Source organism: Chroicocephalus ridibundus, chromosome 3, assembly GCF_963924245.1.
Source record: "Chroicocephalus ridibundus chromosome 3, bChrRid1.1, whole genome shotgun sequence".
Taxonomy (NCBI): Eukaryota; Metazoa; Chordata; class Aves; order Charadriiformes; family Laridae; genus Chroicocephalus; species Chroicocephalus ridibundus.
This window is the reverse complement of record NC_086286.1, coordinates 58,836,672-58,850,309: the sequence shown is the minus strand read 5'-3', so window position 1 is coordinate 58,850,309 and position 13,638 is coordinate 58,836,672. Positions and strand designations below refer to the sequence as shown.

Here is a 13,638-nt window from a genome sequence, read left to right as displayed (position 1 = left end):
GGAAGCGGAGGGACGCACCTGCGCCCGCCACTTCTCCCCGGGAGAGCTGGGGGGGAGGCGGAACGGGACGGACACACAGGAGGGACGCCCCCCCACACGCCGCCCGAACCTCGCCTGGCCGCCAAGCACCGCCCGGCAGCAGCCACCCGGTACCCCCCGGCGCCGAGGCCGGGCGCCCCCGGCGGCGGGCAGCCTCTGCCGCCGCGGCGAGGGCGCCGGGAAGGCGGCAGCGGCAAGCGAAGCGCAGCGCCGCCCCGCCCCGTCCCGTCCCCGCACCCGCCGCGGCCCCAAGCCGGGCCCCGCCGAGGAGCCGGCAGCCGCCTGGCCCGGCCCGGCCCGTTATCCCGCAGCCCGGGCGGCGGAGGGGGCGCTGGCGGCGGAGGGTCCGCCCCCGCCCGGCGGCGAGCGGCGCGGTGCTGGGGGGGGTGGGGGGGAAGGGAGAGGGCCGCCCCCCCGGGAGTTTTAAAGGGGCAGCGCGCCCGCCGCAGCGCCCGCGCCCCGCTCGGCCGGGGGCGGCTGCTGTCGGGCCCGGGGGGGTGCCCGGGAGGCGGCGGCGGGGCCGGTCCCGCCGGGCGGGCGGGGGAGGGAGGGGCGGGCGGGGGCTGGGTGGCTCCTGCTGCTGCTGCCGCCGCCGCCACAGCGCTCGCCGCCTCCCCTCCCCCCCGGCGGGGGCTCCTCGCTGCAGCCTCTGTGCTCCGCTCTCGGTCATGTGACCCTAACGTAACCGGACAGGAAAAGCCGCCGCCGCCGCCGCCGCGCTGACTCCGTTGTTACCGCTGCTGCTGCTGCTGGGCGCGGAGACGGCGGCGGCCCGCGCGGCACCAGGCGCCTCGGCGGCCCGCGCCCCCCAGGTGAGCACCGGCCGCGCCGCGCCGCCACCCGCGGGGGGATCCCCGCCGCCGCCCGCACGTGCGCCCGGCCCCGCCGCACCGGCCGCGGGCCCGGGCTGAGGCGGCGGCGGGCGGGCGGGGGGGCGCGGCGCGGCGGGGCCTGCTGGGCCCTACCTCCTCATTGTGTGTGAGGGGCGCCCGGGCGGGTTGAGGGGGGCGCGGAGGGGCCGCGCCTGGCGCCGCCGGGGCTGCCTGGCCTCCTGACAAACCCCCGCCGCGCCGGGCCGGACCGGGCGGCTCCATCCGGGACACAGCCCGGGGGGGGGGGGGGAGGAAGAGGGCCGCGCCGGGGGTAGGTGGGCCGCGCCGAGGGTGCGGGGAAGGGGGAGGAGGCGGGGGGGGGAAGGGTGCTGGTGCCTCCGGGCTCGGCCGGTTGGGGCCCGCGCGCCCTCCCGCCCGCGGCGGGGCGGCCCCCCCCTCCCGTCCGGCGGTATCCGGCAGGGCGCGGGGCGGGGCGGGGGAGGGAGGGAGGGGGGAGGGCGCCGCGCGGCGCGGGAGGGGCGGCCCCGCCTGTCTCTCTCTCCTCGCAGAGGCTGGGCGGCCCCGGCGGCGGCGGCGGCGGTTCCCGTCTCGCGCGCCCTGGCGGCTCCGCTCGCGCTGCGTCTCGCGCCGTCTCCGTCCGTCCGTGCGCGCGTGGCGTGCGCGGGGGGGAGGGGGGAGGGTGGGGGAATGGGGGTGGGAGGGCGGAGGCGGGGGGGGGAGGAGGGGAGGAGGGGCGGGGCGCAGCCAGTGAGAGCGGCGCGCGGCCACCCGGCCTTCCGCCCCGGCGGCCAATGGGAGGGCGCCGTCACCTGTGTGCCACAGAGGCCGAGCGTGACTCCGCCGGGGGGGGGGGGGGGGGGGCGGCAAGCCACGCCCCCCCCCCTCCCGCCGCGCGCTACGGCGCCGGCAGGCGGCGGGAGCGCCTGGGCGGCGCGCGCCCCCCCATTCCCGCCTGCCGCTGCCGGCGCGCGCGCGCGGTCCCGTTGTGGCGGGCGGGTCTGGGGCCGAAGCCGGGCCGGGCCCCAGCGCGGATTCTCCGACCGCCGCCGGGGCTCCGGGGCCTGCCGGGCGGCGGGGCGGGAGGTTCGGCGTCCGCCGAGGGGTACGAGGGCGGAGCGCTGGGCCGGGCCCGGCAGCTGGTTTCCGTCAGCGCGGCCGGCGTCCCCCGCCCGGGCGGTGCCGCTCTCTGCGCGCTTCCCCTCCCTCAGCCCTGCCGGCGATTTTCTCCTCGGGCCGCGTCTTCGCCGCCGGGGTGCGGTACCGGCCCTTTCGCGGTACCTCACCCCTGGCTGGCGCCCACCGCCCTCCCCGCCGGGGTCGCCGAGGCAAACGCGCGCCTTCCCAACGGGCTCGGCCTCGCGTGGTGTTTTCCCCCGCCGTCGAGCAAAATTAGGTAATTCAGAGAGTTGCGATGCGGCTGAGCCGGGCCGGCCGGTCATCCCCGCGAGGGAAGGGCCGTCCCCGTCGGGCTTGGGGGCGCAAGGAGTGTTTTACACAGCACTAAAATACGCCCGTGCTGGTGCTGGTCATCGTTTTGTTCAGCTAAGGGTAAAATTCCGGAACATAGGCATGCCTGTAACGTACCCTTCTATGTGAAAGAGGGAGGCAGAGTGCTTCCCTTGCTCTCTTCCTCTGCCATATAATTTCCTTAGAGTGTAATTCATCCAGTGCTTCCAGTTCATAGCATTTAACCATCTTTCAAACACACACAAAAACTTCAGTGTTGCGCATGTGTTGAAACACCGGATCATTTTGGGAAGAGATTAATTCAGGTCTCTGAGGCAGGGTAACAGCTTCAGCTGCCACCTCCGCTGTTGTTTGGGTAAGGGTGAAACTATAAGCTAAACTATAAACAAACTTGGGATGATAATAACTAGAAAGAATGCCTTTCTGGCGTTGAGTTCCCTCACATCAAAGGTTTGCTCTGCCTGACAAGCTTTGCTGTCCATGTACAAGCAAGACTCAGCACCAATGAATTAAAAAATGTAGCATGTAGAATAATCTAAATTAAAGCTACCAAAAAAAAAAAAGTGTGTTTTCCGTAACATCACAGAGTCTACCTGCATGGAGCATCTTGCAGGATTAAATAATGATAAACATGATTTTTGTTACTGCTGACAGCGAGTGCTCCCTCTCTTGGAGAGAGGGAGAGGATTTTAGCATATTGTTTCTACGAACATAATTATTCAAACAGTAATTTAGGGAGGAGAGGATGGACCTGAAGAGAGTTGGAATCTGTGTCTTTTTCTCTTACTAACTGTAGGAAAATAATCTACTGTACCTTAAATCATGTGAATGTAAAGGAACGCGTTTGGTCAGCCTGGTTCTTGGTTTAAATACAAGGACATTCTTCACTCTCCAGCAAGTAGAAATACTTGTTTCTCCAATGACTAAACATATTGGTATATGCGGAATATGCTTTTATTCTCTTTCCTGAAAAGCCACACTCTTACTGTGTAGAAGAAACAAGCTGTTTGTACCTTACCTAAAATTTTGATAACTTCCTACTAAATCGGGGGGGGGGGGGAACCAAGGCTCTTCATAAATCTGCCACTTTTGATCTGCTTCTGGTTTCACTTTCTCTTTCTTTTCTGCTCATAGAGCATCTGCACTGTTCCGGGCACAAGGTGCCTAGGTACCTTGTTGACTTCTTTTGCTGTTATACCTGGCTATGTACAGACCTACATTACTTCATACTTTCACTTTTTCTGCCCAAAGCTCTATTTGTTTTGGTTAAATTTATATCCACTTGTTGATCTTACAAGCTGTATATTCATCCACCCAACCGTATGCAACTGCCCTAATGTGTTTCCCTGGCTGTTTTTTCCCCCCCAAGTTATCAATTTTTGCTTCCAAGGCTGCCCTCGAATCCTTGAGAAAAAATGTATAGTTCTTAGGTAGCTCTTTGAGGGCAGCCTCCAGCAGCTGGCACAAGGAAGCGCGGGGGGGGGGCTGCGGAAGCTCTGGCTGAGGGGGGCTCAGCTTGGTGGCCTTGTTTCACCTACCTTGTGCTGATGAACGGAACTGCACCTTTCCCCCGTCAGGTTTCTTGATTTGCTAGGCGAGCGCAAGGCACTCCGGCACACAGGCTCCTTACAGAATGCTGTTGTAGCTGATCTCAATAAATAAACAAATAGTTGTTGTGTGAAAAGATTGGCTCCTCCTGTTCTGATAGTCCAAAGGGCTTCCCAGTAGCTGGAATGAATTCACTGATTCAGCCTGGGAAGACTCAGACATGTATCTGGTATTTCCCAAGAGAGGGCATAACCATCAGAAATGCTTAATTATTTATTGTTGGGTTTGGATCCAGCTGGATGGACATATACTTTTAACCTGAATTTTCAGTATCTCTCTCTTTTACATAGAAGTTATCTAACTTGTCTTTTATTGGGTTCTGCTCTTGTCCCTCCCACCCATTTAGGTAAGGGTGACTGATACCAGAAGGGAGATTTATTTTTCCCATTTGAACAGACAAGTGGTAGCCAAAATACATCATTCTTTGAATTACAAATAGATGTGTTTATTACTTATTAATATTTCTTTCTGTCCTTTAGCTGTTTATGTTTCTGTGTGCAAGTCCCCCTGCCATGCCTTTTCCGAACTCTTTAGCCCTGGCACTGCTTTGCTCTTTAAGACTCAGCAAATCACTTGCACCTTTGTGTATTGCATTGCCCGTCATGGAACAGAGATCCTTGCCTGTGCATAAGATATCATTTATACAGTAGCTTGGGATTAAGAGGTGTTACTAAAGCATGACGTGAGGATATTAGAGAAAACTATCTATTAAAAGACAGTTACTGTTGCATCGTGCATCTACTGTCAAGTTTTACATGGAAGTCGTTTGCTTTTCAGAGTGTAAAAAAATGGATTTGGCCAACCATGGACTTATTCTGCTGCAGCAACTAAATGCTCAGAGAGAGTTTGGTTTCCTGTGTGACTGCACAGTTGCCATTGGTGATGTCTACTTCAAGGCACACAAGTCAGTCCTTGCTTCTTTCTCCAACTACTTCAAGATGTTATTTGTTCATCAAACCAGGTAACTATAAAAAGGTTCACTGTTTAAATGTTGTTCAGTTAGCTAAGGTAAGGGGGTCTAGCAACATTTTGAAACATGAAAACGTTCTTTTTGCCTGTTGCTGTGACATAAGGAATATGGAATCCAGTCTTATCTGCAAACTAGAATCTCAGTTTAAAACATGTTAAAGTTGAACTGTGATTCATTAACACTAATGGTATAATTTAGCGCAAGTCACTGTCTTCGCTCTTGCACTTTCCTTCCCCCACTTACTATCCTCTATTCTGTCTTGGTGTTATTCTTGACATTTCCGTAACATTATATACAACCTAATAAGTATTTGCTAGGAAATTTTGAGAAATGCACTTATAAAAAGAGGTTAATATGTTTCATTTTTTTTTACAGTTCACCAAAGTCAGTTAAGTAATAAAATACTATATAGTGCTGGAAAATAAGGGAACTTGTGGGGTTTGGGGTTGGTGTTTTTTTGCAGGCAGTCTTACATGGAGGGCATTAAAACGATAACAAAAGTGTAAGACTGTTTTAAAGAGATTTTTTTTGGTCTTTTCTTTTTCATAATTACTTGAACTATCTCAAAAAGTTTATGTTAAGTGAGTGAAACTCTTAACTCTTTGGCTAAGAGTTCTTAGCCAAAAGTAAACATCAAGGACAGAAGTGCATTTACACTTCTGAGACAGGACTGCAGGCAGATGTATCAGTCTTGATGCTCCGACAAGAGTGCGCAGTCATTCCTGGAAGACAGCACTGCAAAGTTTACTTTTGAGTAATATATCTGAATTGAAAAGCAGTCAGAGAGAGAGTTCAAGAAGGGTACACCTTAAGAAATGGAAGAATTGGCTATAATTTCCTCCTCGGCTTGGTAGCCTACTGTGCTTAGAGCATTCATACTGCAGTCCGCAGTCACATCTGTTTCTGGATTCTGTCTTTTATTTAATGTTTGTTTAATGTAAGAGCTAGAAGTAACTCTGAAAAACAATGAGAATCCCAGATCCTCTCCTGTTAGCTAACTAGCCTAACCAAGATGTTCCTGATTTTCTTTCTTATGTGAACCTTGCCTCTCTTTCTGCACAGAGATCCAGCTTCAGCCAGAGGAGTGATGTGTGTTTCGGTCCAAAGTATCCTAAGGCTGATGTGCAGGGCATGGTCTCAGCTGGAGGATGGTGTTGGCTTCAGTCTGTTAGGCTGCAGAGGGCATCAGAGCCACAGGGTTTCCCTTTGTTGAGCACTGTAACCAAGGGACTGTTAGGCTGACTAAGGCTAACACCAGTGGTACGCCTTCTTCCTCCCTATTCAAGGGAAGAAGCTAGCACTCTGCTTTGTAAGGAGCCCATCCTCCATGGGTTAGATGTGCCCAGGCTGCAGCTGTTGCATCAGGTCCCTCAGGGGATTCACACCCTGTCCTGCATGGTTGCTGGGTCGTGATGCAGTTGGGGCAAGGTGATACCACACATTTGCAGAACTATAGCTGTAAACAGCAGTAAGTCATAGAAGCCAAACAAGCACGTTGCCGGGTGAATTTTATGTGTTTTCAGGGCTGAGTACCAAGGAAAAGTTTAATGGATTGTGAATGTAGAGTTCAGTGCTAGCACGTTTTAATTTAGCTACGGACGGGTTTGAATCCAACCAAAAAAAGGGGGGAAATATCTTTGCAATTTATAAAATATATTATTGTGTGACAACAGATCTATAACATAACAGCAGTTTAGAAAGGTGTAGATTGCAATGGGACAGCTTTGTCTTTCAAGCCAGTTACTTCCCTGAGGAAAAAAATGTCATCTTTCAAGTAGGCAACAAAATTAGCTCTTTTACGTTAAAGTATTTCTCTATATTTATTGCAGATTCTGTCTTTTGAATTTAAGTAGATGCCTCTAATTTTTATCTGTGTTTGAATAACATTTTCCTTATCTCTTATTGATCATTTTGTTTCACTTTTCAGTGAATGTGTCCGTTTGAAAGCGACTGACATACAGCCAGATATCTTCAGTTATCTCTTGCATTTGATGTACACTGGGAAGATGGCACCGCAACTCATTGACCCAGTTCGACTAGAACAAGGAATAAAGTTTCTGCATGCATATCCACTAATTCAAGAGGCCAGCCTTGCAAGTCAGGGAACTTTTTCTCACCCGGATCAAGTTTTTCCATTAGCATCTTCATTATATGGCATTCAGATTGCAGATCACCAGATAAGACATCCCACTAAGGTTACGTCAGCGACTGACAAACTCGGGCGAGAACCAAGGCCACAGACATCACGGATGAACCAAGAGCAGGTTTCCGAAGGCTCACAGCTCTCGCAGTTAGCTACGACTCTGCCACAAGTGACCCGGACAAATATGTCCACTTCTGACCCATTGCCATCTTCTTTGTCTCCAGAATTGGTGTCTGCTGCTGGTAATAATTCACCTGCAGGAGAAGAGGCCAACATGGAAGCATCTTCTTCAGATGAACAGCCTGCCTCACTCACAATAGCACATGTCAAGCCAAGCATTATGAAAAGGAATGGCAGCTTCCCAAAGTACTATGCCTGCCACCTCTGCGGTCGCCGGTTCAATTTGCGAAGCAGTTTGCGTGAGCACCTGCAGATCCACACGGGAGTTCCCTTCACGTCTAGCCAGCAGGGAGAAAGTAATATTTCTTTGTCTCTCTGTAACAACACAGCTGATAAAGATGCCGTGGAAGTGCCTGAAGCAGGGATGATTAGTGACAGCGAGCTGCAGCAGATCTCAGACTCCCCAATAATTGATGGGCAGCAGCAGTCAGAGACACCGCCCCCCTCCGATATCGCAGACATAGACAACTTGGAGCAGGCAGATCAAGAGAGGGAAGTAAAAAGACGGAAATACGAATGTTCCATCTGTGGTCGCAAATTTATTCAGAAAAGCCACTGGAGGGAGCACATGTACATACACACCGGCAAGCCCTTCAAGTGCAGCACTTGTGACAAAAGCTTTTGTAGGGCTAACCAGGCTGCCAGACACGTGTGCCTAAACCAGAGCATGGACACGTACACGATGGTGGACAAACAGACTCTGGAACTCTGTACTTTCGAGGAAGGCAGTCAAATGGACAACATGCTAGTACAGACCAACAAGCCCTACAAATGTAACTTGTGTGACAAAACTTTTTCAACTCCCAATGAAGTAGTCAAACATTCGTGCCAAAATCAAAACTCTGTCTTTACACTAGAAGAAGATCGCTCCATTCTGCTAGGTGGTGGGGACACAGAAGCCACAGAGACTGATAATGCAGTGTTAGCCTCCATCAAAAAGGAGCAGGAAGCAGTGTTGTTAGACTGAATGTGAAACCTATATCAATTTTTTAAAGTTTCTTTACTCATTTTTTATTAAATCAATTTTTTCCTCCCCTCACCTCTTACCTCACTTACCCCTGCCATCTTTTCCACCAGCCTCCTTCCCACCCTTTGTCTTCAGCAACCAGAACTGTACTGGCATGTTAGGAAATTGGACTTTGCCTCTCCCACCAAAACAAACAAAAAGGTCTTGCATCAAACCACAACATAATTGATTTTAATACAAAGGAACGTGTGAAAAAATAATCCAGCTAACTATGTTGATAGTATTAGTTAATTCAAATTTAATACATTTTAAACAAAATTTAGATTGCTTAAAAGTGTATTTAGATACAATGATGAGTGTAATGAGAAACAGAGTATCGGTTTGGTAAGCAAAGAATATATATATATATATTAGTTTCCCTGGTAAAAGGCATTTTGAGAAGATCTGGCAAATTAAAACACCATGCTTCTTAGAAGTCCACATGCAAGTTGATTAAGGTTATAACTCAAAACCCTCAACTTTTCTCAAAGAATGCAAAACTCTCTGTTCATCGTGTTAAAAAGAGCTGAGGGTGTTGGGTTTCTTTTAGCCTTACGTTTTCCTTCAAGTATGCCTTTGGGTATCTGTTCCAGATAGCATTGAGTCAAGCAAAGTAGTTACTTAGTCAAATTTTGACTTAAGTAGCTGTAATAATAATGTGATGGCAATCTTTATATATATATATAAAATACTGTATATGTATAAAGATTTTATATATATATATATAAAGTGTTTGTGTGTATATTTGGTACAGGTAAATAAATGCACACATCCTTTTTAAGTGACTGGCTGTCTGCTCTCAAGATTCAGGCCAGAAAGTCTTTCAATTGTTTAAAAAAATTAGTCATTGCACAGGTTATTTTTAATCAAATTTATAACGTCCTGAGCTGTGTGCATTTTTATTGGCCTGTTGAAGAGAAGCTAATAGGTAAGTGTTGTCACCCAAGCTACAAAGGAAACTAGAGAAGTGACATACTGGTGAGCACTGTACCATCATCAGTGCAGCACGTGCATGTGGGGTTACCTATAGGTTTGAGTCATTCTGGATGAAAGGAGAGAGAAAAACTTTATTGCCTTACTCAGGCAAGGAATGTCCGTGATTTCACTTGGTCTAGTGGCAAGTGATGCAGAGACATTCTAGCAACAGGGGATCATGGTTGTTTTAAAGTGAATCTGTAGTGCTGGCTGGCAAATTCTGCTCTGTGAGAGTCCCGTTATTTTCAAAGCCAAGACAAAGTCTGCAAAAACCAAAAGGGTGAATTCTGTAGTTTTAGTTACTGCTGATGGTAGCACTGCATCTTTGTGTTAAAAATCAAGTTCCTGATTCTTATTATTTTATATGGATGCCCAGATTTTTTGCTGGTAGCCTAAAAACCCAAACTGACAGCAGCAATGAAGCCCACCGAGCAATTACTGGGCCAACAAAGCGGACAGAACAAGTGCCCCGTCATAAATGGAGACAGTGTGTGTTTTGGGGGGAGGGGCGGGAGAGGGCAAGTCACAAACCACAGCTCTTCTCTGTGTATACGTTTAAACTGAATATCATCTTTTTGTGTATAGTTAAGTTCTCAGATTTGTAAGTTTTTATACATCATTTCATTGAATAAAAACTGAATTAAATGGGATATGATTTATTGAGTTGAAGATGAAAGGTTGTTGGCTTTCGATCTTCCTAAAAGAGCTCTTAGTTGGTTTAAAAGCCAAGCGATGTAGTCTGTGTATTGGACTAAAACCTCCCTCGTACAGATGAACAAATAGCTTACTAAAGCTTAAAACAGTGGATTTAGCACAAAAAGTCACTACATACTCATTTTTTTTCCCATTTATTATAACGTGACAATTATTGTAAAGTTTATTGTCAGTGGTGTTGAGTTTATTATCTCTCTTGTATTAGAGTAATAGATTTAAAATCTATTTTACTTCAAAGTATAAAAGTGTTTTGAGGTAAAAAAACCCAACATCTTACAGAATTATTTTAGTGTTGCCCATTTTAAAATTTTTTTATGATCTTCATCTACCAATATAATATGTGCTTTTTATTTCATCTCACTTAATCTGAAATGCTTTCAGAGTAGGACAACAAAATAAATCTTTCCTCATTCAGTGTAAGATTGGCTTTTGAGGTAGCTGTGGTTTAGGGGATAGTTCACAAGTTCATTTCCAAAATGACTACAGCTGCTAAAGGTGCTGCCGCCTCAGCTATTAGTTACTGCTTAGTCAGATGCTCTTTTTATTTTTATTTTTTTTCCTTCAGAGCTCCAGCTCTGTGCCAGTGTAGAGTACAACAGTTTAGCTCAACTCCCCAGGTGGCTGGTTGTATCAGAAGGGTACATATGGCCCCACCCTTTTTTTGTGGGACATTTATCAGCCCCGGGTCCTTACCTTATTCCTGCTCTCGCCTCTTCTTCCCTACTGTTTGGAGAACATGTTGTTTGCTCAGTTACGTGTTGAATGGGCTCAAGTGAACTGATTCCACTGGAAAACAACCAGTCTTAAAAATGCTATTTTTCTGTCAAATCTGTTCCCAATTTTAGCTCCGCAGGGGCCTTCAGACAACTCATGGGATTGTGCAAGGGCAGAAATGAGCAGAGAGGAGGCTTACTGAAGCTAGTGTCGCTGCTGGCAACATCCAGGGCAAAGAGGGTGGGAAGCCGTGACTCCCAGTTGGGCAGGTCCCTCCTCTGGTGGGCAGTGTGGCCTCACAAGCCGGTGTACTGCCCAGAAAGAAGGGGCACTGTAGGGCAGGGAACAAGCAGTTGCGGAAGAAGTTTGTTATGCCAGCACTGATACTGCAAGAAATGTGAAATTGCAGGCTCAGCAGAGATACTTTCACCTGATAATATTTATACTTAAGAAATAACACTGTCAGGTAAATTAAAAAAAAATCACAATAAAGAGATTATTTTTATATGTGTTCAGCTATCATAATGGTTTATTTTAAATACCCTTTATTGTCTGATGCTCCATAGTGATGTTTAAGCCATTGTCTCTCGCTGCTTGAGCCGGTTTGTTCCTCTGCAATGAATTAGAAACAGTATATTCTGGTTATTAAAAGCTGCATCAGGAATTTGGGTAATTACAGCACAACTGTAGTTTTGTTCAAGCTTCTTTGTTAAATCCCATCTGAATTATTATTACAGTTGGAGATAACTTCAGGCTTTATCTCTGACTCAAATTTGTGACGAAGTTGCTCATTACTCATTGAGTTTGCCCACCTGCTGAAGTTGTGATTTTTCTACCAAATGAAAGAAGACAGTTTTGCAGGGACTACTGAATAATTGGTGAAAATCTGCCATCATTCAAGGCTGTGGGATGGATCTTCAGCCCCATTATCCTTCCAAAGGAGTAACTTCAAAGTTAATTTCCCAGGCATGTCACCTGACAAAACACCTCTGCCTTGACTTCAGAAGTACCAAGCTTCTACAAATCTATCTGCTCAATAGAAGTAACAGATGATTGACTTCTGAAAACAAAGTTTGCAGTCCTCTCCAATCAATCAACATTTTTTGTCAACTTTGTATGGAATATCTTCTCCTTCACTGATCTGATAATCATTCTGCTAAAGGAGAGTTTATTAGAAGTACTAGTGTTACAAGCATTCAGTAGTTTAAACTGTACTCCTGTTTATGCTACAGGGCCTTAAGGTGCTTTCTTGATGTTTAGAAAATCTGCTTTCTGGCTCTTCAGCTCCAAATCCCATAAAATGATAGCTTCAGTCACAAAAGGCGACCAGTTACAAGGAAAAAAAAAAAGTAGATTTATTTTATTTTGCTTTAAATAACTTCTTTGACATTACAAAAACTTTTTACATTAAAGGGAAGCAGGTTCTGTGGTGCCTGGTTGCATTATAATCCCTTGCAATGTTTTTTCCCGATCTGTTTAACTGCAGGATTACCTTTTTTCAGTACTATGCCTTTTTGGAGAATAACACGGTTCTTTAGTTGTCTTCGGCAACTGAAGATTACTATCAAGCAATTATCAAGGAATTGAAGACCAAATTGATTAATTCTTAACCAAGTTAAAGTATTTTTCCTTGATTGTATTTTCACATGTTTAATCTTAAAATGTAGACAGAACTAAGGGAGAGTTCATTTTGGAGGTCTGTCATCCTTCCTAAAAGTTGACAAATGTTTCCATGTGGCAACATACTTCATAGTTATGAATGATGAGGAATATTTAGGTGACTGAAAGAAAACAAATTCCATTCAACATTCCAACTTCAACACTGCAAATATTACACTGTTAATTACAGCAGCATACCTTCCTAATGAAATCTAGGTGATACGCTACCAGTGGTGATAAAGGCTGTCTGTTAAAAAAGCCCAGCTGTTGTCCTACCTGAGGCAGTATGTTTCCACTTCTACAGCTCTTGTTTTGTTCATTTGTTTTTGTTCGTAAAAATGCCTGTTGTTTTCACTGGATAATGACATCCCACTCATACCAAAGCCAGTGCAAAACACAGAAACAAGCGATGTCTTTTGCAGCACACCTCGTTAATGTGTATTTGCCAGATGATCCATGATCATCTCTAGAAAAGAAGCTGACTGTCCTTATATATGGGCTTCTATCAAGCCTGCAATTAAAAAGGACATATTTTAATGACATTCAGCCAAAACCACGAAACACGCATTCTCTGCAGTACAGCCTTGCTGCCGTGCTGTCTATGCATCCATGCTTTTGAACAGATCACACGTGTTGAGGTGCAGAGCTCAGCAGGGTCTTTGAGCAGCTGTCAGTAACTGTTGCCACCCTTGCAGTGCCACTATTTTAGCCCTTGCGCCAAAGGAGATGCCTGCAGGACTTCCTCGTATTCAGTCCATGCTATGTTGCTTTGGCCAAAACTGAAGCTTTCTTGCAACCTTAGGAAATCTACTCAGAGAAGAGAAGCAGAGCCACAAAATGCAAGTTAACAGAAATGCACACTTACTGTACTGCTCTGTTGAGTGCGGAGGAGGTACCCCAGCATGCCTCAGCACATATCCACAGCCTGCCTCCAGCCTGATGACTGCGTCAGGCCTGCTTTCGAAGCAGCCCCAACAATTTCTAAGGGAGCTTCCTAATAAATCCATGTTTCCTTCAATCCTGTTCCTTCATTTCTCAACCACATGGTTAAAGCTTTTTTCCATTTTATTACTGCATTATATAATTACAGTTTCAGCAATTAATTATTTTGTGGATTGTCATGGTTCATTTAGGTCTCTCAAATTCACTGAGCAAGGTACTCTGTGAATCAAGCTTTATTTCATGAGCTCACTAGGTAAAAATTAAACAAGGGCTCAATCCTCTTTTGACAAACTAAATTCTCAATTCTCTAATTTACTGCTTCAACAATTCACATGCTCATTAACTCACAAAGTCACTAAATACACACTTACGAGCAAAACAGTTGCCT

The 13,638-nt window shown here is 47.4% G+C and overlaps 1 protein-coding gene across 2 annotated transcripts; it reads left to right on the top strand.

Annotated features, from left to right (window-relative positions):
• Positions 1–439: 439 nt before the first annotated feature.
• Positions 440–11,117, top strand: ZBTB2 (zinc finger and BTB domain containing 2). 2 transcript variants are annotated; one of them, XM_063329305.1, is made up of 3 exons: positions 440–851; positions 4,725–4,908; positions 6,845–11,116. In XM_063329305.1, the coding sequence occupies exons 2-3, from the start codon at positions 4,736–4,738 to the stop codon at positions 8,205–8,207; spliced, it is 1,536 nt and encodes a 511-aa protein (XP_063185375.1). In that variant the 5' UTR covers positions 440–851; positions 4,725–4,735; the 3' UTR covers positions 8,208–11,116. The 2 variants fall into 2 exon arrangements, with proteins under 2 accessions (XP_063185375.1, XP_063185374.1); XM_063329304.1 differs by lacking the exon at positions 440–851 and having other exon boundaries at positions 4,703–4,908; positions 6,845–11,117.
• The last annotated feature ends 2,521 nt before the right edge of the window (positions 11,118–13,638 follow it).